General features: G+C 42.3%; 1 protein-coding gene across 1 annotated transcript; it reads right to left on the bottom strand.

Moving 5' to 3' along the window:
* Positions 1-10,678: 10,678 nt before the first annotated feature.
* LOC145532332 (WAP four-disulfide core domain protein 15A-like) lies at positions 10,679-13,353 on the bottom strand. The gene is made up of 3 exons (XM_081557102.1): positions 13,250-13,353; positions 12,964-13,122; positions 10,679-12,135 (listed from the first exon to the last, which is right to left on the bottom strand). Exons 1-2 carry the CDS (start codon positions 13,329-13,331, stop codon positions 12,965-12,967), a joined length of 240 nt encoding a protein of 79 aa, XP_081413228.1. The 5' UTR covers positions 13,332-13,353; the 3' UTR covers positions 10,679-12,135; position 12,964.
* Between the last annotated feature and the right edge of the window lie 5,014 nt (positions 13,354-18,367).

The following is an 18,367-nucleotide window of genomic DNA, read 5'->3' as shown; positions in this document are numbered from 1 at the left end:
AAAAAAACAAAACAGCCAGTTATTTCTCCAGCAAAAACATTAAGGATCAGCAGAGAATTGCAATTTGGGGTTTGCAACCATGGTGGGCCAAGTGAAAGTCCCTGCCCAGCAAGGGAAAGAGAATGCTTTTACAGAGAGGAAAAGGAAGTGGTGGGGGGGCTTCCCAAGTGGCGCTAGTGGTAAAGAACCCATCTGCCAATGCAGGATATGTAAGACACAGGTTCGATCCCTGGGTCGGGAAGATCCCCTGGAGAAGGAAACAGCAACCCACTCCAGTATTCTTGCCTGGAGAATCCCATGGATAGAGGATAGACTCACAAAGAGTCGGACACAACTGAACAACTTAGCATGCACTCACACAAGCAAGGAAGTCGGGAGGACTCTCGGAAACAAGAGGTTTGTGGCTTTTCATTGCCTGAGTCTTCGCTAGGGAAGAAGAGAAGTCTTCCTGCTAGGCTCTGCTATGGTCAGAGAGTGTGAGAGCGCCCCCTTCTGGCCTCCCAACTCTAATTGCGGTTTCTGTTACAAGCTCTATACTCTTCCAACACAAGTATATCACAATTTTGGTAAAATCTATATTCAAGGATGACGTTACTGCAACTCAGTAAAAATGTAACTACTGAGTCGAGTTGTGTACCGTGATTGCATTTCATTCTTTATACAATCATATCTCATTTTGTTGTACTTTGTTTTATCGTGCTTCACAGATGTTGCAATTTTTACAGACTGAAGGTTTGTGGCAATCCTGTGTCAAGCAAGTCTGTGGGTGCCATTTTTCCAACAGCATATTCTTACTTTGTGTCTCTGTGTCATGTTTTGGTAATTCTTGCAATATTCTAAACTTTTGCACTGTGATCACATTTTATATAGGGACTTACGATCTGTGACTTTTGATGTTATCACTACAATTCACTGAAGGTTCAGATGATGATCAGAATTTTTTTGTAATAAAGTATTTTAAAATTAAGCCATGTACATTTTTTAGACCTAATTCTCTTGCCCACAATAGACTACTGTATAGTGTAGACATATATTCAGTAAATGTATATAGTATACACATATACATTGTAGTACAAACATAACTTTTAGATGCACTCAGTTCAGTTCAGTCACTCAGTTGTGTCCGACTCTTTGCGACCCCATGGACTGTAGCACACCAGGCTTCCCTGTCCATCACCATCTCCCAGACTTTGCTCAAACTCATGCCTACTGAGTCAGTAATGCCATCCAACCGTCTCTTCCTCTGTTATCCTCTTCTCCTCCTGCCCTCAATCTTTCCCAGCATCGGGGTCTTTTCCAAGGAGTTAGTTCTTTGCATCAGGTGGCCAAAGTACTGGAGTTTCAGCTTTAGCATCAGCCCTTCCCCTGAATCTTCAGGGTTGATTTCCTTTAGGATTGACTGGTTTGATCTCCTTGCAGTCCAAGGGACTCTCAAGAGTCTTCTCCAACACCACAGTTCAAAAGCATCAATTCTTTGGTGCTCAGCTTTCCTTATGGTCCAGCTCTCACATCCATGTGTGACGACTGGAAAAACCAGTTGACTATATGGACTATTGTCAGCAAAGTAATGTCTCTGCTTTTTAATCTGCTGTCTAGGTTAGTCATAGCTTTTCTTCCAAGGAGCAAGCGTCTTTTAATTTCATGGCTGCAGTCACCATCTGCAGCGATTTTGGAGCCCAAGAAAATAAAGTCTGTCACTGTTTCCATTGTTTCCCCATCTATTTGCCATGAAGTGATAGGACCGGATACCATGATCTTAGTTTTCTGAATGTTGAGTTTTAAGCCAGTTTTTTCACTCTCCTCTTTCACTTTCATCAAGAGGCTCTTTAGTTCCTTTTTGCTTTCTGCCATAAGGGTTGTGTCATATGCATATCTGAGGTTATTGATATTTCTCCCAGCAATCTTGATTCCAGCTTGTGCTTCATCCAGTCCAGCATTTCTCATGATGTACTCTGCATATAAGTTAAATCAACAGGGTGACAATGTACAGCCTTGACATACTCCTTTCCCAGTTTGGAACCAGTCCATTGTTCCATGTCTGGTTTAACTGTTGGCTTCTTAATCTGAACACAGATTTCTCGGGAGGCAGATCAGGTGGTCTGGTATTCCCATCTCTTGAGGAATTTTCCACAGTTTGTTGTGATCCACAAAGTCAAAGGCTTTGGCAGAGTCAATAAAGCAGAAGCAGATGTTTTTTCTGGAACTCTCTTGCTTTTTTGATGATCCAGCGGATGTTGGCAATTTGATCTCTGATTCCTCTCCCTTTTCCAAATCCAGCTTGAACATCTGGAATTCTCAGTTCACGTACTGTTGAAGTCTGGCTTGGAGAATTTTGAGCATTACTTTGCTAGTGTGTGAGATGAGTGCAATTGTGCAGTAGTTTAAACACTCTTTGACATTGCCTTTCTTTGGGATTAGAAAGACAACTGACCTTTTCCAGTTCTGTGGCCACTGCTGAGTTTCAAATTTGCTGACATATTGAGTGCAGCACTTTCACAGCATCATTTTTTAAGATTTGAAATAACTCAACTGGAATTCCATCACCTCTACTACCTTTATTTGTAGTAATGCTTCCCAAGGCCCACTTGACTTCGAATTCCAGGATGTCTGCCTGTAGGTGAGTGATCACACCATTGTGGTTATCTGGGTCATGAAGATCCTTTTTGTATAGTTCTTCTGGGTATTCTTGCCGCCTCTTCTTAATATCTTCTGCTTCTGTTAGGGCCATACTATTGCTCTCTTTTATTGTGCCCATCTTTGCATGAAATGTTCCCTTGGTAGCTCTAATTTTCTTGAAGAGGTCTCTAGTTTTTCCCACTCTATTGTTTCTTCTATTTCTTTGCATTGATCACTGAGGAAGGCTTTCTTATCTATCCTTGCTATTCTTTGGAACTCTGCATTCAGATGGGTATCAGTTCAATTCAGTCGCTCAGTCGTATCTGACTCTTGACAACCCCATGGACTGCAGCACGCCAGGCTTCCCTGTCCATAACGAACTTTCCCTGTCCATCACCAACTTCCGGAGCCTACTCAAACTCATGTCCATTGAGTCAGTGATGCCATCCAACCATCTCATCTTCTGTTGTTCCCTTATCCTCCCACCTTCAATCTTTCCCAGCATCAGGGTCTTTTCCAATGAGTTGGTTCTTTGCATCAGTTGGCCAAAGCACTGGAGTTTCAGCTTCAACATCAGTCCTTCCAATGAATATTCAGGACTGATTTCCTTTAGGATGGATTCTTTGAATCTCCTTGCAGTCCAAGGGACTCTCAAGAGTCTTCTCCAACACCACAGTTCAAAAGCATCAATTCTTCGGTGCTCAGTTCTCTTTATAGTCCACCTCTCACATCCACACATGACCACTGGAAAAACCATAGCTTTGACTAGACGGACTTTTGTTGGCAAAGTAATGTCTCTGCTTTTTAATATATTGTCTAGGTTGGTCATAGCTTTTCTTCCAAGGAGCAAGCGTCTTTTAATTTCATGGCTGCAGTCACCATCTGCAGGGATTTTGGAGCCCCCCAAAATAAAGTCTCTCACTGTTTCCATTATTGCCCCATCTATTTGCCATGAAGTGATGGGACCGGATACCATGACCTTAGTTTTCTGAATGTTGAGTTTTAAGCCAATTTTTCACTCTTCTCTTTCACTTTCATCAAGAGGCTCTTTAGTTCCTTTTTGCTTTCTGCCATAAGGGTGGTGTCATCTGCATATCTGAGTTTGTTGATATTTCCCCCGGCAATCTTGATTCCAGCTTGGGCTTCATCCAGCCCGGCATTTCTCATGATGTATTCTGCATATAAATTAAATAAGCAGGGTGACAATATATAGCCTTGAGATACTCCTTTCCTGATTTGGAACCAGTTTGTTGTTCCATGTCCAGTTCTAACTGTTGCTTCTTGACCTGCATTCAGATTTCTCAGGAGGCAGATCAGGTGGTCTAGTATTCCCATCTCTTGAAAAATTTTCCACAGTTTGTTGTGATTCACATAGTCAACAGCTTTGGCATAGTCAATAAAGCAAAAGGAGATGTTTTTCTGGAACTCTCATGCTTTTTCAGTGATTCAATGGATGTTAGAAATTTGATCTTTGATTCCTTTGCTCTTTCTAAATCCAGCTTGAACATCTGGAAGTTCACGGTTCACCTACTGTTGAAGTCTGGCTTGGAGAATTTTGAGCATTACTTTGCGTATTTTTCCTTTGCGTTTGGCTTCTCTGCTTTTCTCAGCTATTTGTAAGGCCTCCTCAGACAACCATTTAGCCTTTTTGCATTTCTTTTTCTTGGGCATGGTCTTGATCACCGCCTCCTATACAATGTCACGAATCTCTGTCCATAGATCTTCAGACACTCTATCAGATTTAATCCCTTGAATCTATTTGTCACTTCCACTGTATAATCCTAAGGGATTTTACTTAGGTCATACCTGAATGGTCTAGTGGTTTTCCCTACTTTCTTCAATTTAAGTCTGCATTTGGCAATAAGGAGTTCATGATATGAGCCACAGTCAGCTCCTGGTCTTATTTTTGCTGACTGTATAGAGCTTCTCCATCTTCGGCTGCAAAGAATATAATCAATCTGATTTCAGTATTGACCATCTGGTGATGTCCATGTGTAGAGTCGTCTCTTGTGTTGTTGGAAGAGGCTGTTTGCTATGACCAATGCATTCTCTTAGCAAAACTCTGTTAGCTTTTGCCCTTCTTCATTTTGTACTCCAAGGCCAAATTTACCTGTTACTCCAGGTATCTCTTGACTTCCTACTTTTGCATTCCAGTCCCCTATGATGAAAAGGACATCTTTTTTTGTTGTTGTTAGTTCTAGAAAGTCTTGTAGGACTTCATAGAACCATTCAGCTTCTTCAGCATTAGTTGGATTACTGTGATATTGAATGGTTTGTCTTGGAAACAGAGATCTTAGATGCACTAGGCAACCAAAAAGTTTGTGTGAACTTGCTTTATCGTGGCGGTCTAGAACTGACGCCACATTATCTCTAAGGTATGCCTGTATAATTTAGGTCTTTCCTGTAATGAATTGCCTTATTATTTCATTTTTCTTCCCTTAAAAAAAAAGAAACTAGTTAAGTCCTCCATTATTCCCCAACAGCTCTGTAAAATGCCTCTGTACAAAATTTTTATGTGGCCAAACCTAGCTGCCAATCTATTGTGTTAGATTCTTATGACTGCTCTAACAAATTGGCATCAACTCATTGATTTAAAGCAGCACACATTTATGCTTTTACATTAAAGTTCTGGAGGCTGAAAGTCCAAAGTAGTTTCACTGGACTAAAACCAAAGTGTCAGGAGGGCCATGCTCTCCGCAGATGTTTTTGGAGAGAACCATTCCCTGCTATGCTTATTTCCTTCCAAGACACAAAATTCCAATACTGCTTAAATGATTCCAAAGTGTAAAATAGATAATTTTCCAATTCTTTTTCTGAAGTAGATACAAAATTGACATCCAAACTTGGCAAAACTACATAAAAAAGAAAACCACTGATCAATTTCACTAATGAATATTAGTTCCAAAATCCAAAATAAAATTTAGCAAGCAGAACACAAAGTATATTTTAAAAAATAATTCATTATGCTCAAATATAAGATGGTTAAGTATTAGGAAATCGTTTATATAATTTATTATATAAATATATCTAAGGAGAAAAAATGATAGAATTTATTCTCATAAATGTTGAAAAGAACTTCAGAAAAATAAGCACTCATTTATTATTTTTAAAAGCTATATGCACATAAACTAAAAAGTGGACTAATACTCTTTAATAGAGAAACACAAAGGCTTTTCCATTAAGATTATGAAGAGGGTGAGCATGTCCACTAAGTTCACTACTATTTCATATTGTATTGGAAAAAATAGCTAAAGTATTGCACAGGATTTTAAAAATTAGATACACAAAAATTAGAAATAAAAATACCATTGTAGATAACATGATTGTGTATCTGTAGAAGCCAGAAGATTCCATGGTAAATCTAAAGTGTATAAATGATGAAAGCATTCCACAATATTTTATATTGGCATCAAAAATCATTGATATTCTTACATATGAAAAAGTTTAAAGATTTAATGTAAGAGATTATGCATTTAATGCAACAAAATATTTAAACACTAGAAATAAATGCCTTAAGAAATTACCAAAATTTTAAAACATTTGTCAAAGATTCAAAAGTATGCTTAAATAGGAACATCCCTTGTCCTTGGATGGAATGATTACAACATAATAAAAACGTCAAATTTCTTCATTAGTATGATTTCAATAAAGTACCAATAAATTTTGAGAAGTTGATTCTAAACTTCATATAAAAAGTAAACAGTCAAGAACACTGGGAAGTCCCTAAAAGACAAAAGCATCAAAAAAGGCTAGTCTTACCATTTGTTAAAATACACTATAATGCCCCTAGTTAAAGCATTGTGGTATCGGTATTTGAATAGAAAACTACACATCGAAACTATACTGTTTCATGTCTCCCAAACTGGCAGAAATTCAAAATCTTGACAGCAAACTCCATCACTAAGGCTATGAAGAAACAGTCTTTCTCAGACATAGCTGGTAGGAATCCAAAATAAAGCAGTTCCTGGGGATAGGAATTGAGCAATGTTTAACAAAATGACATGTTTTTAGCCTGTCAACAGTCTAACTTCTAGGAATCTACTCTGAAGACGTGTCAGCAACCATGTTAGCATAATTTGCAAAGTCATTTGTAATAGCAAAGTACTGCTTATCTGTGCAGGGTGAGAAAAATGGGGTGAATAAACTGTGATATATCCACACAATAAAATATTTGGACGATATTTTAAAAAATAGAATGAGGAAGGTCTCTATGAGCTGAGATGGAGAGTTGTCAGTTATATTGTTTGGCAAAAACAGTGTATAAACTAAACTATCCTTCATGTTAGAAATAAATGCAAAGTGATTTTTTAGATGTTCTAGACAGTGGTTTTGTCTCCTCTGTATATATGCCCAGAAGTGAGATTGCTGGGTCATACAGCAGCTCTATTTTCAATTGTTTGAAGAACCACCATACTGGTTTTCTAGCGCTCTATCAATTCATTAAGCTCCTCTTTTCCCCACATCCTCAATAACACCTGTTATTTCTTTTCTTTTTGATGATAGCCATTCTAGTAGATGTGGGACAATATCTCATTGTGGGTTTTGATTTGCTATTTCCATGATGATTAGTAATGCTGAGTTCCTCTTCATGTACCTGTCAGTCATTTGCATGTCTTCTTTGGGAAAAAGTCTGTTCAAGTCCTCTGTCCATTTTTTTTATTGCGAGGTCTGTTTTTATTTCTGCTATTGATTATATGAATTATTTATAGATTTTGGACATTAACCTCCTTATCACATATATGATTTGAAAACATTTTCTTCCATCCCTTAGGTTACATTTTCGTTTCGTCAATTGTTGATATTGCTGTGCAGCTTTTTAGTTTGATGTAGTTCCACTTGAAAGTGATATAGGACTGCCCTGGTGGTGATTTTTGCTTTTGTTGCTTGTGATTTTGGTGTCGTGGCCAAAAAATCATTGCCAAGACTGACATCAAAGAGTGTTTTCCCTGTCTTTTCTCTTAGTCAGTTAATGCAGTTCAGTCACTCACCCTGTCCACCTCTTTGCAACCCCATGGGCCGCACGCCAGGCTTCCCTGTCCGTCACTGACTGCCGGAGCTTACTCAAACTCAGGTCCATCGAGTCGGTGATGCCATCCAACCATTTCATCCTCTGTCTTCTCCTTGTAGTTTAATGATTTCAGGTCTTATGTGTAAGTCCTTACTTCATTTTAAACTAATTTCTGTAAGTGGTGTAGATGGGGTCCATAATGCCTTTCTTTTGCATGAGGATATCCAGTTTTCCCAGCACCATTTATTGCAAAGACTCTCTTCTCCCCACTGAGTATACTTGGATCCCAGGTCAAACATTAGTGGACCATATTATGTTTAAGGTAAATTTCTGGGCTTTCATTCCGCTGGGTCAGAGAGGCACCGTCACTTGCCCAAGGCAATAAATCGGTCAGGCAAAGCCGACATTCAGACCTCAGTCTCATGAACCCTAAGTCAGGGCTGCTTCTCCAAGCTTCTCCAAACCATGTCCCTCCTGGGGCCCGGGTGAGAGGTCAGGCATAGAGGCCCTGCAATGTGATCCTCTGTGGTTTTGTGCCCTGAAGACAACGGGAGATGCTGTGGAAGGGCCAACGTTCTGCTGAGGCAGCCCCCTGTCTCAGAGCACAGACCTCAGGCCAAGCTGAGGGAGACCGATGTAGATGAGTCAGAGGTCTGAGCCTGGCCCAACCTCTTATTTCCTCAGGGATGATGCACCACTTTCTTCACTTGCCCTCGTGTCAACGCCGAGCAGCTTCCAAGTGTCTCTCGCCACTGAACACTTCGCAGGCTTCACCTGAATTGGAGCGAGCAGGTCTGGAGCTTGAAACCCGCCCACTGTCCAAGACCACAGCCCAGTCTTACCCTGCTCCATGGAAGTTAACTGCGCCAGTCCCCAGATTGAGGCCTAAGCATCTCATGAAGACAGACCTGATTTCTTTAACCCAGGGCACCCCCTGCTGGACTGACTGGTGGCTGATCTCAAGTCAGGCTGAAGGTAGGTTCCACTAACTGACCAAGCCATCGACAAGAATCACAAAGTTGGCCGTGGCAGAGTCCGGACTAGCCCTTGTCCCCAGCCACCTTCAGCAGATAGATGGAGAAACAATGGAAACAGTGAGAGACTTTATTTTGGGGGGCTCCAAAATCACTGCAGATGGTGACTGGAGCCATGAAATTAAAAGACGCTTGCTCCTTGGAAGAAAAGCTATGACCAACCTAGGCAGCATAATAAAAAGCAGAGACATTACTTTACCAACAAAGGTCCATACAGTCAAAGCTATGGTTTTTCCAGTAGTCATGTATGAATGTGAGAGTTGGACTATAAAGAAAGCTGAGCACCGAAGAATTGATGCTTTTGAATTGTGGTGTTGGAGAAGACTCTTGAGAGTCCCTTGGACTGCAAGGAGATCCAACGAGTCAGTCCTAAAGGAAATCAGTCCTGAATATTCATTGGAAGGACTGATGTTGAAGCTGAAACTCCAGTACTTTGGCCACCTGATGCGAAGAACTGACTCATTGGAAAAGACCCTGATGCTGGGAAAGATTGAAGGTGGGAGGAGAAGGGAACAACAGAGGATGAGATGGTTGGATGGCATCACCAATGTGATGGACATGAGCTTGAGTAGGCTCCGGGAGTTGATGATGGACAGGGAAGCCTGGCGTGCTGCAGTCTATGGGGTTGCAAAGCGTCAGACACGACTGAGCGACTGAACTGAACTGAACACCAGCATCCCAAGACCCTCTGCCCTCCATCTCAATCTTTGCCCCTCTCATGGGTTCAGAACAGCTGGAGGATTCCTGCCTTTCATGCAACTAATACGAAGCTAGCATTGCTTCTTCTCCGAACACTGCTGGCCATCCTGGCACCCGTCGGGGGGCAGAGGCAGGGGCAGGGGCTGGCTGAAAGCTCCAGCCCCAACAGGGGGTTATGGGCAGGGGAGAGTCTTCAGCTTTCTCTTCCTCAAGAGATATAACATAGACAAAGGAGGGAGGTGGATTTAAGGGCTCAGAGACCATCTTCCCAGGAAGGTGAAAGGATTCCCCAGAAGCCATAACGAAGGCTGTGGGGGAGTATGGGCAAGGGGAGGGTGCTAAGGACAGCCTGACCAGGGGCCATGACCTGTCGCTGACTCCTGAGGGAACGTGCCGGGTTCCCGTACAGGTGTTCCTGGCCCAGGGAAAGATAACAGGCACGTGGAACAGAGCAGGACAGAAAGAGAGAGGAGAAAAGAAAGCACACACATGGAAACAACTCGATGAAAACTAAGACGGAAGAATGAGCAAGACAGGAGAGAAAGACAGCAAGACGGTAATAAAACAAACCGGAAATGAAAAGCAAGATACAGAGGGGACAGAAGATGAAGAGCAAGAGAACAAAGGCGATGCAGAGAATGAGAGGAGGAGAGAGAGGCAGGGAGGGAGGGGGTGAGAGACACACACGCAGAGGATGTGCAGACAGAGCTGTCTACGCAAAGGGTCATTTCGGGCGGTCCAGGCGCACTCCCAGATGAAGCCCTCACGGGATCTGGTCTCTGTTTGTCAGGGGTCCCTTTCCGGGGATGCCTGTGGAAGGACTGGGTTGAACCCCTGCCCCAGGAAAGAAAGAGGAGCTCACCCCCGAGCTAGCCAGGCACCCCGCCACCCCTGCCCATTCTGAGATACCCCCAGTAGGTGACTGGGATTCAAACCCTCCCCTTCAGCCAGGCCAACACTTCTTTACTATGACACTGTCTTCTAAGACTCTTCCTCCACAACCCTCTGTCTTTCCCTCCTTCGCCAGGAGGCAGCCCTGCATCTAGTCTGACGGCTGCCCTCATCCCCTTGTCACCCATTTACCCCGACAAGCCTTTTCCCCAGGAAGCCCTTGGTGAGCTAATCATCCCCTGACATCTGCTGTCCAGGGGACCTTAAGCTCAGTCGCTCACCTGTTGGTTTTTGGTTTGAATTGTTCAAGCAACGAAGGGAAAGGAAGCCAGGAGGCAGAAGAAGATTAGAAAAAGAAAGAATTTTTTTTTTCTTGTAGACATTACTCTCAAGTGAAGAGGGCGGTGAAATTCCATTAGAAACCATGAAAAAGAGTGAGGTTCTCATTTTATTTAAATAACAATGTTCATCAGGTACCAAAAAATGTATCACTTGCCATGATATAAATTATGATGAAAAAATACATATCAACTTAAAACCTTCTAGGAAATCAGCAGTTCTTCAAAAATTTAAGATGTACATGTCAAAGAAAAACATATTTTTAGAAAATTTCTACCATTTATTTTCTGAAATATACCATGCATTTCTTCTTTTTCTCTCTCCTATTTTCTAACTAGTACATCATCCTTGGACACCTGGACAATTTCTAAGTAAGATAGAGAATACCAAACGTTAGTCACCAATAAGATATACTTTTAAGTATATTTACATATTGTAGATTGAGCATCAGTTAACATGTTTAGCAGAATGTTCCTATGCTCTTGGTGACATTAGTGTTTACTGAAGTATTTTGTACATTAGCGCTTAAGTCACCTGCCTTCTGGTTTTCTGTCTGTGAGAGAACAGAAAATTATTGTTGTGATTAAAGGTTATAACTAGATGGATAATTACTATATATAGTATAAGATTATACTATACATATATTCCAAATTTTCATAAATTTGAAAATTGATATTTGTCTATTTATCACGGGAATTTTCACAGTTAATGAAGGTAAAAAAGAAAAACACATTTTTTGAAGACCACTCTCTAAGACCTGAAATCCCTATGTGATCCCAAATCAAGACAGAATCACAAAGCAGAAAGAGAGGAAATGCATGGCTAAATAACACTTCATTATTAGGTAGATTAGGGTCTTAGACCCCTTAAACTAAGATTCAAGGTTGCTAAGAGAATTTCCTTTTCTAAATTTATGAAGGCCTAGATTTTAGACCCTAAAGTAGCTTAGAACTAAGGCCACGTTCCACTCCATTTCCAACCTTGAAGCCCCAAGTCTAGTCCCACATCAGACAACTCCCACAAGTGGAAAGGCCACCAGCAGCCGTACCAGAGACAATGTAGCGAAGAGACCTGCCCCTCCACCTCAGGATAAGAATGTACATCTTTCATAGCATCCAAACACAGAAACTCTGACTCAAAGATGCCCTGGGAACTTAACGAACAGACAGTCTGAGTGTCAGGAGGCATTAAAAAAAAACTTATCAGTAAAACAGAAGTGCAGGCACTTGTCAAGACTAAAGGTGAAACAGTAATCCCATCCTTTCATACAATCACCGAAGGATCCCCCACAAAAGGTTGAAGACAGAGAAGTGGGGCGGGGGAGAGAGAGAGACTCAGTAGTCATAGATTTTCCTGTAGTTTTAAATAGATAACACTTTATTTCTTTGTGGCATTTTCATATCGAGAAGCATTCAACTCTTGATAAAAGGAAGTCTTGTGGAATGAAGCGAGCAGGGAAGCACTGGAGATCAGTTATTCAAGTCTGAGCCTGGACTCCCCCGCGTCTTCTCAAGCCTCCTCAAGACACCTCTAAAGAGAGGTTTCTATCTGGGGAGGGGAGAGAAAGAAAGAGAGACACGGGATGATGCAAACCGTGCGGGGAACACGGCTGGATCCCATGACCACGATGGTCTGCACCCACTCTCCTCCCAAGGATGCTGAGATGTACTTCCAAGGAATCAGGGTTCGGGAATTCTAGGCAAGCCGTTCTGAAGAATTATAATCTCAGAACCCCTTACCTCACTGTTTAAGTGTAAAGAGGAAAGTGCTTCCTTATTACAAGCTATTAGAAAAAAAAAAATGGCCAGGGCCTTCCCTGGTGGTAGAGTGGCTAAGACTCTGCACTCCCAATGCGAGGGGCCGGGGTTCCATCCCTGGTCAAGGAAATGGATCCCACAAGCTTCAGCGAAGATCAAAGATCCTGCCTGCTGCAACTAAGACCCAGTGCAGCCAAATAAACAGATTTTTTTTTTTTAACGGCCCTGGATTCAGTAACAGTTCAGACGTTTAGAGATAATCTCATCCTAACCTCCTTGTCATTTCACCAAACAATGATGCCTAAGACACAAATGATACATTTTCTGAAGAAGGAGGTTTGAAGGGCCTCTCTCTTCACTGTTTTTGAGGCGAGTTTTGGGGCAGACAGACCGGACCTTACTTGCCCAGTCAGGGACCCAACCAAGGCCCCCCTACAATGGAAACGCTGTGTCTCAACCACTGAACCGCCAGAGAAGTCCCAGATCAGATCTCAATTTAAAAGCTCTTATTTCCATGAAATCTAAGGGCACTGAGTCCTCCACTCCCTCTGGGAGACCTGGCTCTTCTGGAACGTTCCAGGGGCAAAGCGGAGGCGGTGGGGGGCGGGGGGCTTCTCACCTCACTCCAACGACATCCACGGCTCCATACACTGACGCCTACAGTTGTAGAAACAACACTTCTTGGGCCCCTTGCACCCAATATCGCGCCGGCACATAGGTAAAAGGACGAAAGGGCAGGAAAGAAAAAATTCTGGGCAATATCCAGGTTTCTGGACGGCTGGGGAAAAATGCCACAGGGTGAGGTGGGGGCCCCAGGGCATCTGCGCCAGCGTGTCCCATCAGCTCCTTGGAGAAAGCGTGCCCCCACCCCCACCACACCGAGGCCCGCCACGCCCTCCACGCACCTTTGCGGGGTCCCGGCTGTGCCGTGTGGACGCAGAGCAGGAGAAAGATCACGGGGAGCGCGGAGAGGCTGCTCATCTTCATAATGGAAGCAAAGAGTGTGGGTGAACGTGGAGGCTGGATGTCTTGTTTATATCGACTCTGGCCGGCAGCGGCCAGCAGGGGGAGCTGTAGTTCCCAGGGTCCAAGGTCAAAGGCGCCTGCATTTGAGCAGGAAGTATCAAGTCTCCCATCCTTGAAAAAGGAACTGTAATAACCTCTGAGGCATAACCTCTGAGAGCCCACAAGTCCTCCCTCTTCTTCAGGGAGTGTCTGGGCTGGCCCGGCCCATAATCATTCTTGCTTTATGCAGTGGATTTGGTGGCAAATAGGAGGGAATGGTCTTTCTCAGGGCATTTTATCGGGTCTGACAAACTCTCTCCCCTTCTGACCATGTATCTAGGACAATTTAACCCAACCCTCCTCATAGATTTCAGAAATGGGTACATTCAAAGTTTCCTTTGAACAAATTAACCTTTGAAACACACACAGCTACAAAGACAAGGCACAATAATAAGCTATTAGCAAAATTAAAAAAAAAACCAACTCTAAAAAATAAAACAAACCAACTCTCCCATTTTAAATATTATTTATTTATGTATTTTGGCTGTGCCTGGGCTTTCTCTAGTTGCAGCAAACGGGGGCTACTCTTTAGTTGCGGTCTGTGGGCTTTTCATTGTGATGGCTTCTCTTGTCGTGGCTCACGGGCTCTAAGACGTGCAGGCTTCAGTAGCTGTGGCCATGGGTTTAGGTGCCCAGTGGCATGTGGAATCCTCCCAGACCAAGGATTGAATCAGTATCCCTGCATCAGCAGGCAGATTCAACCACTGGACCGCCAGGGAACTCCCTTAATATGGAGATTTATGGACACTATCGTGCATTGGTAGTTTGAGCATTCTTTGGCATTGCCTTTCTTAGGGATTGAAATGAAAACTGACCTTTTCCAGTCCTGTGGCCACTGCTGGGTTTTCCAAATTTGCTGACATATTGAGGGCAGCACTTTCACAGCATCGTTTTTTAAGATTTGAAATAACTCAACTGGAATTCCATCACCTCCACTAGCTTTGTTCATAGTGATGCATCCTAAGGCCCACTTGACTTCACATTCCAGGATGTCTGGCTCTAGGTGAGTGATCACACCATCGTGGTTATCTGGGTCATGAAGTTTTTTGTACAGTTCTTCTGTGTATTCTTGCCACCTCTTCTTAATATCTTCTGCTTCTGTTAGAGCCATACCATTTCTGTCCTTTATTGAGCTCATCTTTGCATGAAATGTTCCCTTGGTATCTCTAATTTTCTTGAAGAGATCTCTAGTCTTTCCCATTCTATTGTTTTCCTCTATTTCTTTGCATTGATCATTGAGGAAGGCTTTCTTATCTCTCCTTGCTATTCTTTGGAACTCTGCATTCAAATGGGTATATCTTTCCTTTTTTCCTTTGCTTTTCACTTCTCTTCTTTTCACAGCTATTTGTAAGGCCTCCTCAGACAGCCATTTTGCTTTTTGCATTTCTTTTTCTTGGAGATGGTCTTGATCCCTGTCTCCTGTACAATGTCACAAACCTCCGTCCATAGTTCATCAGGCACTCTATCAGATCTAGTCCCTTAAATCTATTTCTCACTTCCTCTGTATAATCGTAAGGGATTTGATTTAGGTCATACCTGAATGGTCTAGTGGTTTTCCCTACTTTCTTCAATTTCTTCAGCATTATTGGTCGGGGCATAGACTTGGATTGCCGTGATATTGAATGGTTTGCCTTGGAAATGAATAGGATCATTCTGTCATTTTTAAGATTGCATCCAAGTACTGCATTTCAGACTCTTTTGTTGACTGTCATGGCTACTCCATTTCTTCTAAGGGATTCTTGCCCACAGTAGTAGATATAATGATCATCTGAGTTAAATTCCCCCATTCCAGTCCATTTTAGTTCACTGATTCCTAAAATGTCGATGTTCACTCTTGCCATCTCCTGTTTGACAACTTCCAATTTGCCTTGATTCATGGACCTAACATTCCAGGTTCCTATGCAATATTACTGTTTACAGCATCAGATCTTGCTTCCATCACCAGTCACATCCACAACTGGGTGTTCTTTTTGCTTTGGCTCCGTCTCTTCATTATTTCTGGAGTTATTTCTCCACTGATCTCCAGTAGCATATTGGGCACCTACCAGTCTGGGGGCTTCATCTTTCAGTGTCCTATCTTTCTGTCTTTTCATACTGTTCATGGGGTTCTCAAGGAAAGAATACTGAAGTGGTTTGCCATTCCCTTCTCCAGTGGACCACATTTTGTCAGAACTCTCCACCATGACCCGTCCGTCTTGGGTGGCCCTACATGGCATGGCTTGTAGTTAGACAAGGCTGTGGTCCATGTGATTAGATTGGTTAGTTTTCTATGATTGTGGTTTCAGTCTGTTTGCCCTCTGATGCCCTCTCTCAGCACCTACCATCTTACTGGGGTTTCTCTTACCATGGACATGGGGTATCTTTTCACGGCTGCTTCACAATTGCACTCATCTCACACACTAGTAAAGTAATACTCAAAATTCTCCAAGCCAGGCTTCAGCAATATATGAACCGTGAACTTCCAGATGTTCAAGCTGGTTTTAGAAAGGACAGAGAAATCAGAGATCAAATTGCCAACATCCGCTGGATCATCAAAAAAGCAAGAGAGTTCTAGAAAAACATCCATTTCTGCTTTATTGACTATCCAAAGCCTTTGACTGTGTGGATCACAATAAACTGGAAAATTCTGAAAGAGGTGGGAATACCAGACCACCTGACTTGCCTCTTGAGAAATCTGTATGGAGGAAGCAACAGTTAGGACATGGAACAACAGACTGATTCCAAATAGGAAAAGGAGTACGTCAAGGCTGTATATTGTCACCCTGCTTATTTAACTTATATGCAGAGTACATCATGAAAAACTCTGGGCTGGAGGAAACACAAGCTGGAATCAAGATTGCCGGGAGAAATATCAATAACCTCAGATATGCAGATGACACCACCCTTATGGCAGAAAGTGAAGAAGAACTAAAGAGCCTCTTGATGAAAGTGAGAGAGGAGAGTGAAAAAGTTGGCTTAAAGCTCAACATTCAGAAAACTAAGATCATGGCACCTGGTCCCATCACTTCATGGGAAATAGATGGGGAAACAGTGGAAACAGTGTCAGACTTCATTTTTTGGGGCTCCAAAATCAGTGCAGATGGTGATTATAGCCATGAAATTAAAAGACTCTTACTCCTTGGAAGGAAAGTTATGACCAACGTAGAGAACATATTAAAAAGCAGAGACATTACTTTGTCAACAAAGGTCTGTCTCATCAAGGCTATGGTTTTTCCAGTAGTCATGTATGAATGTGAGAGTTGGACTATAGAGAAAACTGTGCTGAAGAATTGATGCTTTTGAACTGTGGTGTTGGAGGAGACTCTTGAGAGTCCCTTGAACTACAAGGAGACCCAACCAGTCCATCCTAAAGGAGATCAGTCCTTAATGCTCATTGGAAGGACTGATGTTGAAGCTTAAACTTATACTTTGGCCACCTGATGCAAAGAACTGACTCCTTGGAAAAGACCCTGATGCTGGGAAAGATTGAGGCCAGGAGGAGAAGGGAACAACAGAGGACGAGATGATTGGATGGCATCACCGACTCAATGGACATGAGTTTGATTAAACTCTGGGAGTTGGCGATGGACAGGGAAGCCTGGCGTTCTTTGGTCCATGGGGTCACAAAGAGTCGGATACGACTGAGCGACTGAACTGAACTGATCGTGCGTTGGGCATTGCGTAAGTTTAAGTGCAGTCATGTTTTCTACTTTTAACACCTGCTTTTATGTCTCCTTGACTTTATATAAACTTCATTTCTTTATAAGTTCAAAAGTCTAACCTGAGGTTATTTTGGAATGTGAACCTCAGGCCAAATAACCCTTCTAGCTTTTTATGCAATCCTGTAAAAGTGTGTGTTGTTTCCACTTGCTTGGTGGCAAAGAACAAATCTGTCTTGAGCAGTGATGAGAAGCAGATCTGTGGATACACACAGGGGAGTTGGTACCAGATGGGGTAGGCAGAGAGATGCTGGGGAGAAAGATGGCTTCCTGGAGCAGCAACTCTGTCCAACAACTTCTCACCTGCTTTTCTCTCTTTATTTCCTTCTTTGAAAAGGATTTTATTAGAGAGAACTGTTGCAAATTTAGGCATTTAACAAAAAGAACAACAGGTCTCATTTAGCTGGTTTTTCACAGCACTGCATATGCCCTTTTACAAAATTTAGAGTTGAGCTTCCAATGAAAAAAAACATTTTTAAATTAAGGTCAATTTGTTATATAGCAAAATTTAAAATGTTGGCAGTATATAAATTATAATTTGTTATTTGTATATGCTACAAAAGGATCACCACCTTAAGTCTAGTTACCATCCATCACTATACAATGGATTCCCTTCACCTACTTCCCTCCCCTGCCACCCTGAAACCACCCTCCCCTCTGGTAACCACTGATCTGTCCTCTCCAACTATGAGTCTGTATTTGTTTTATTATTTAGATTCCACATTTAAGTAAAATCATATGGTATTTGTTATCCTCTGCTTGATTAATTTCACTTGGCATAATACACTGTAGGTCCATCCATGTTGTTACAAATAGCAAATTTCATTCTCCCAGCTCCCTCTCAAGGGTTATAACCTCCCTGGGAGGGATAGGTTGCCAGTATATCTCAAACTCTGACCCCACAACCCCCCACCCTCCATCCCCTGCCTCCAGAAATTTATGCCACAGGGAATTTTTTGAAAAAATAGAGCCGTCCCCTGGCAATTTAGTGAATACTAAAAACTGAGTGTTATGCTGATAGAGTCACACAGTTTAACAGGAAAACCAGGAAATATAAGTGAAGATACTGTCTGATGCTAACCTTCCTAAAATAACAGTTAATGGGTCGGGGTGTGGGAAAGAACTTAGCTTGTTGGAAATGTTCCAGGATTTGAGTGTGTTTAGTTTTTCAAGGGATCCAGTGTTCTGGGGTAATGGCATTAGCCCTAGATCTGTGATTCTCAATCAAAGTGATTTTGCCACTGAGGACATTGGGCAATG

Source organism: Giraffa tippelskirchi, chromosome 13 (genome assembly GCF_054371585.1).
Source record: "Giraffa tippelskirchi isolate mGirTip1 chromosome 13, T2T-mGirTip1v1.2.pri, whole genome shotgun sequence".
In the NCBI taxonomy this organism is placed as follows: domain Eukaryota; kingdom Metazoa; phylum Chordata; class Mammalia; order Artiodactyla; family Giraffidae; genus Giraffa; species Giraffa tippelskirchi.
The sequence above is the reverse complement of the archived record's forward strand: the minus strand, read 5'-3'. Positions and strand labels throughout refer to the sequence as shown.

What these genes read in the sequence shown, in the direction of transcription:
- LOC145532332 (XM_081557102.1), bottom strand. Translation starts at nt 13,331, where the DNA reads ATGAAGATGAGCAGCCTCTCCGCGCTCCCCGTGATCTTTCTCCTGCTC. An exon ending in ACAGCCGGGACCCCGCAAAG is followed by an intron (nt 13,123 to 13,249) that starts GTGCGTGGAGGG and finishes ATTTTTCCCCAG; the next exon opens with CCGTCCAGAAACCTGGATAT.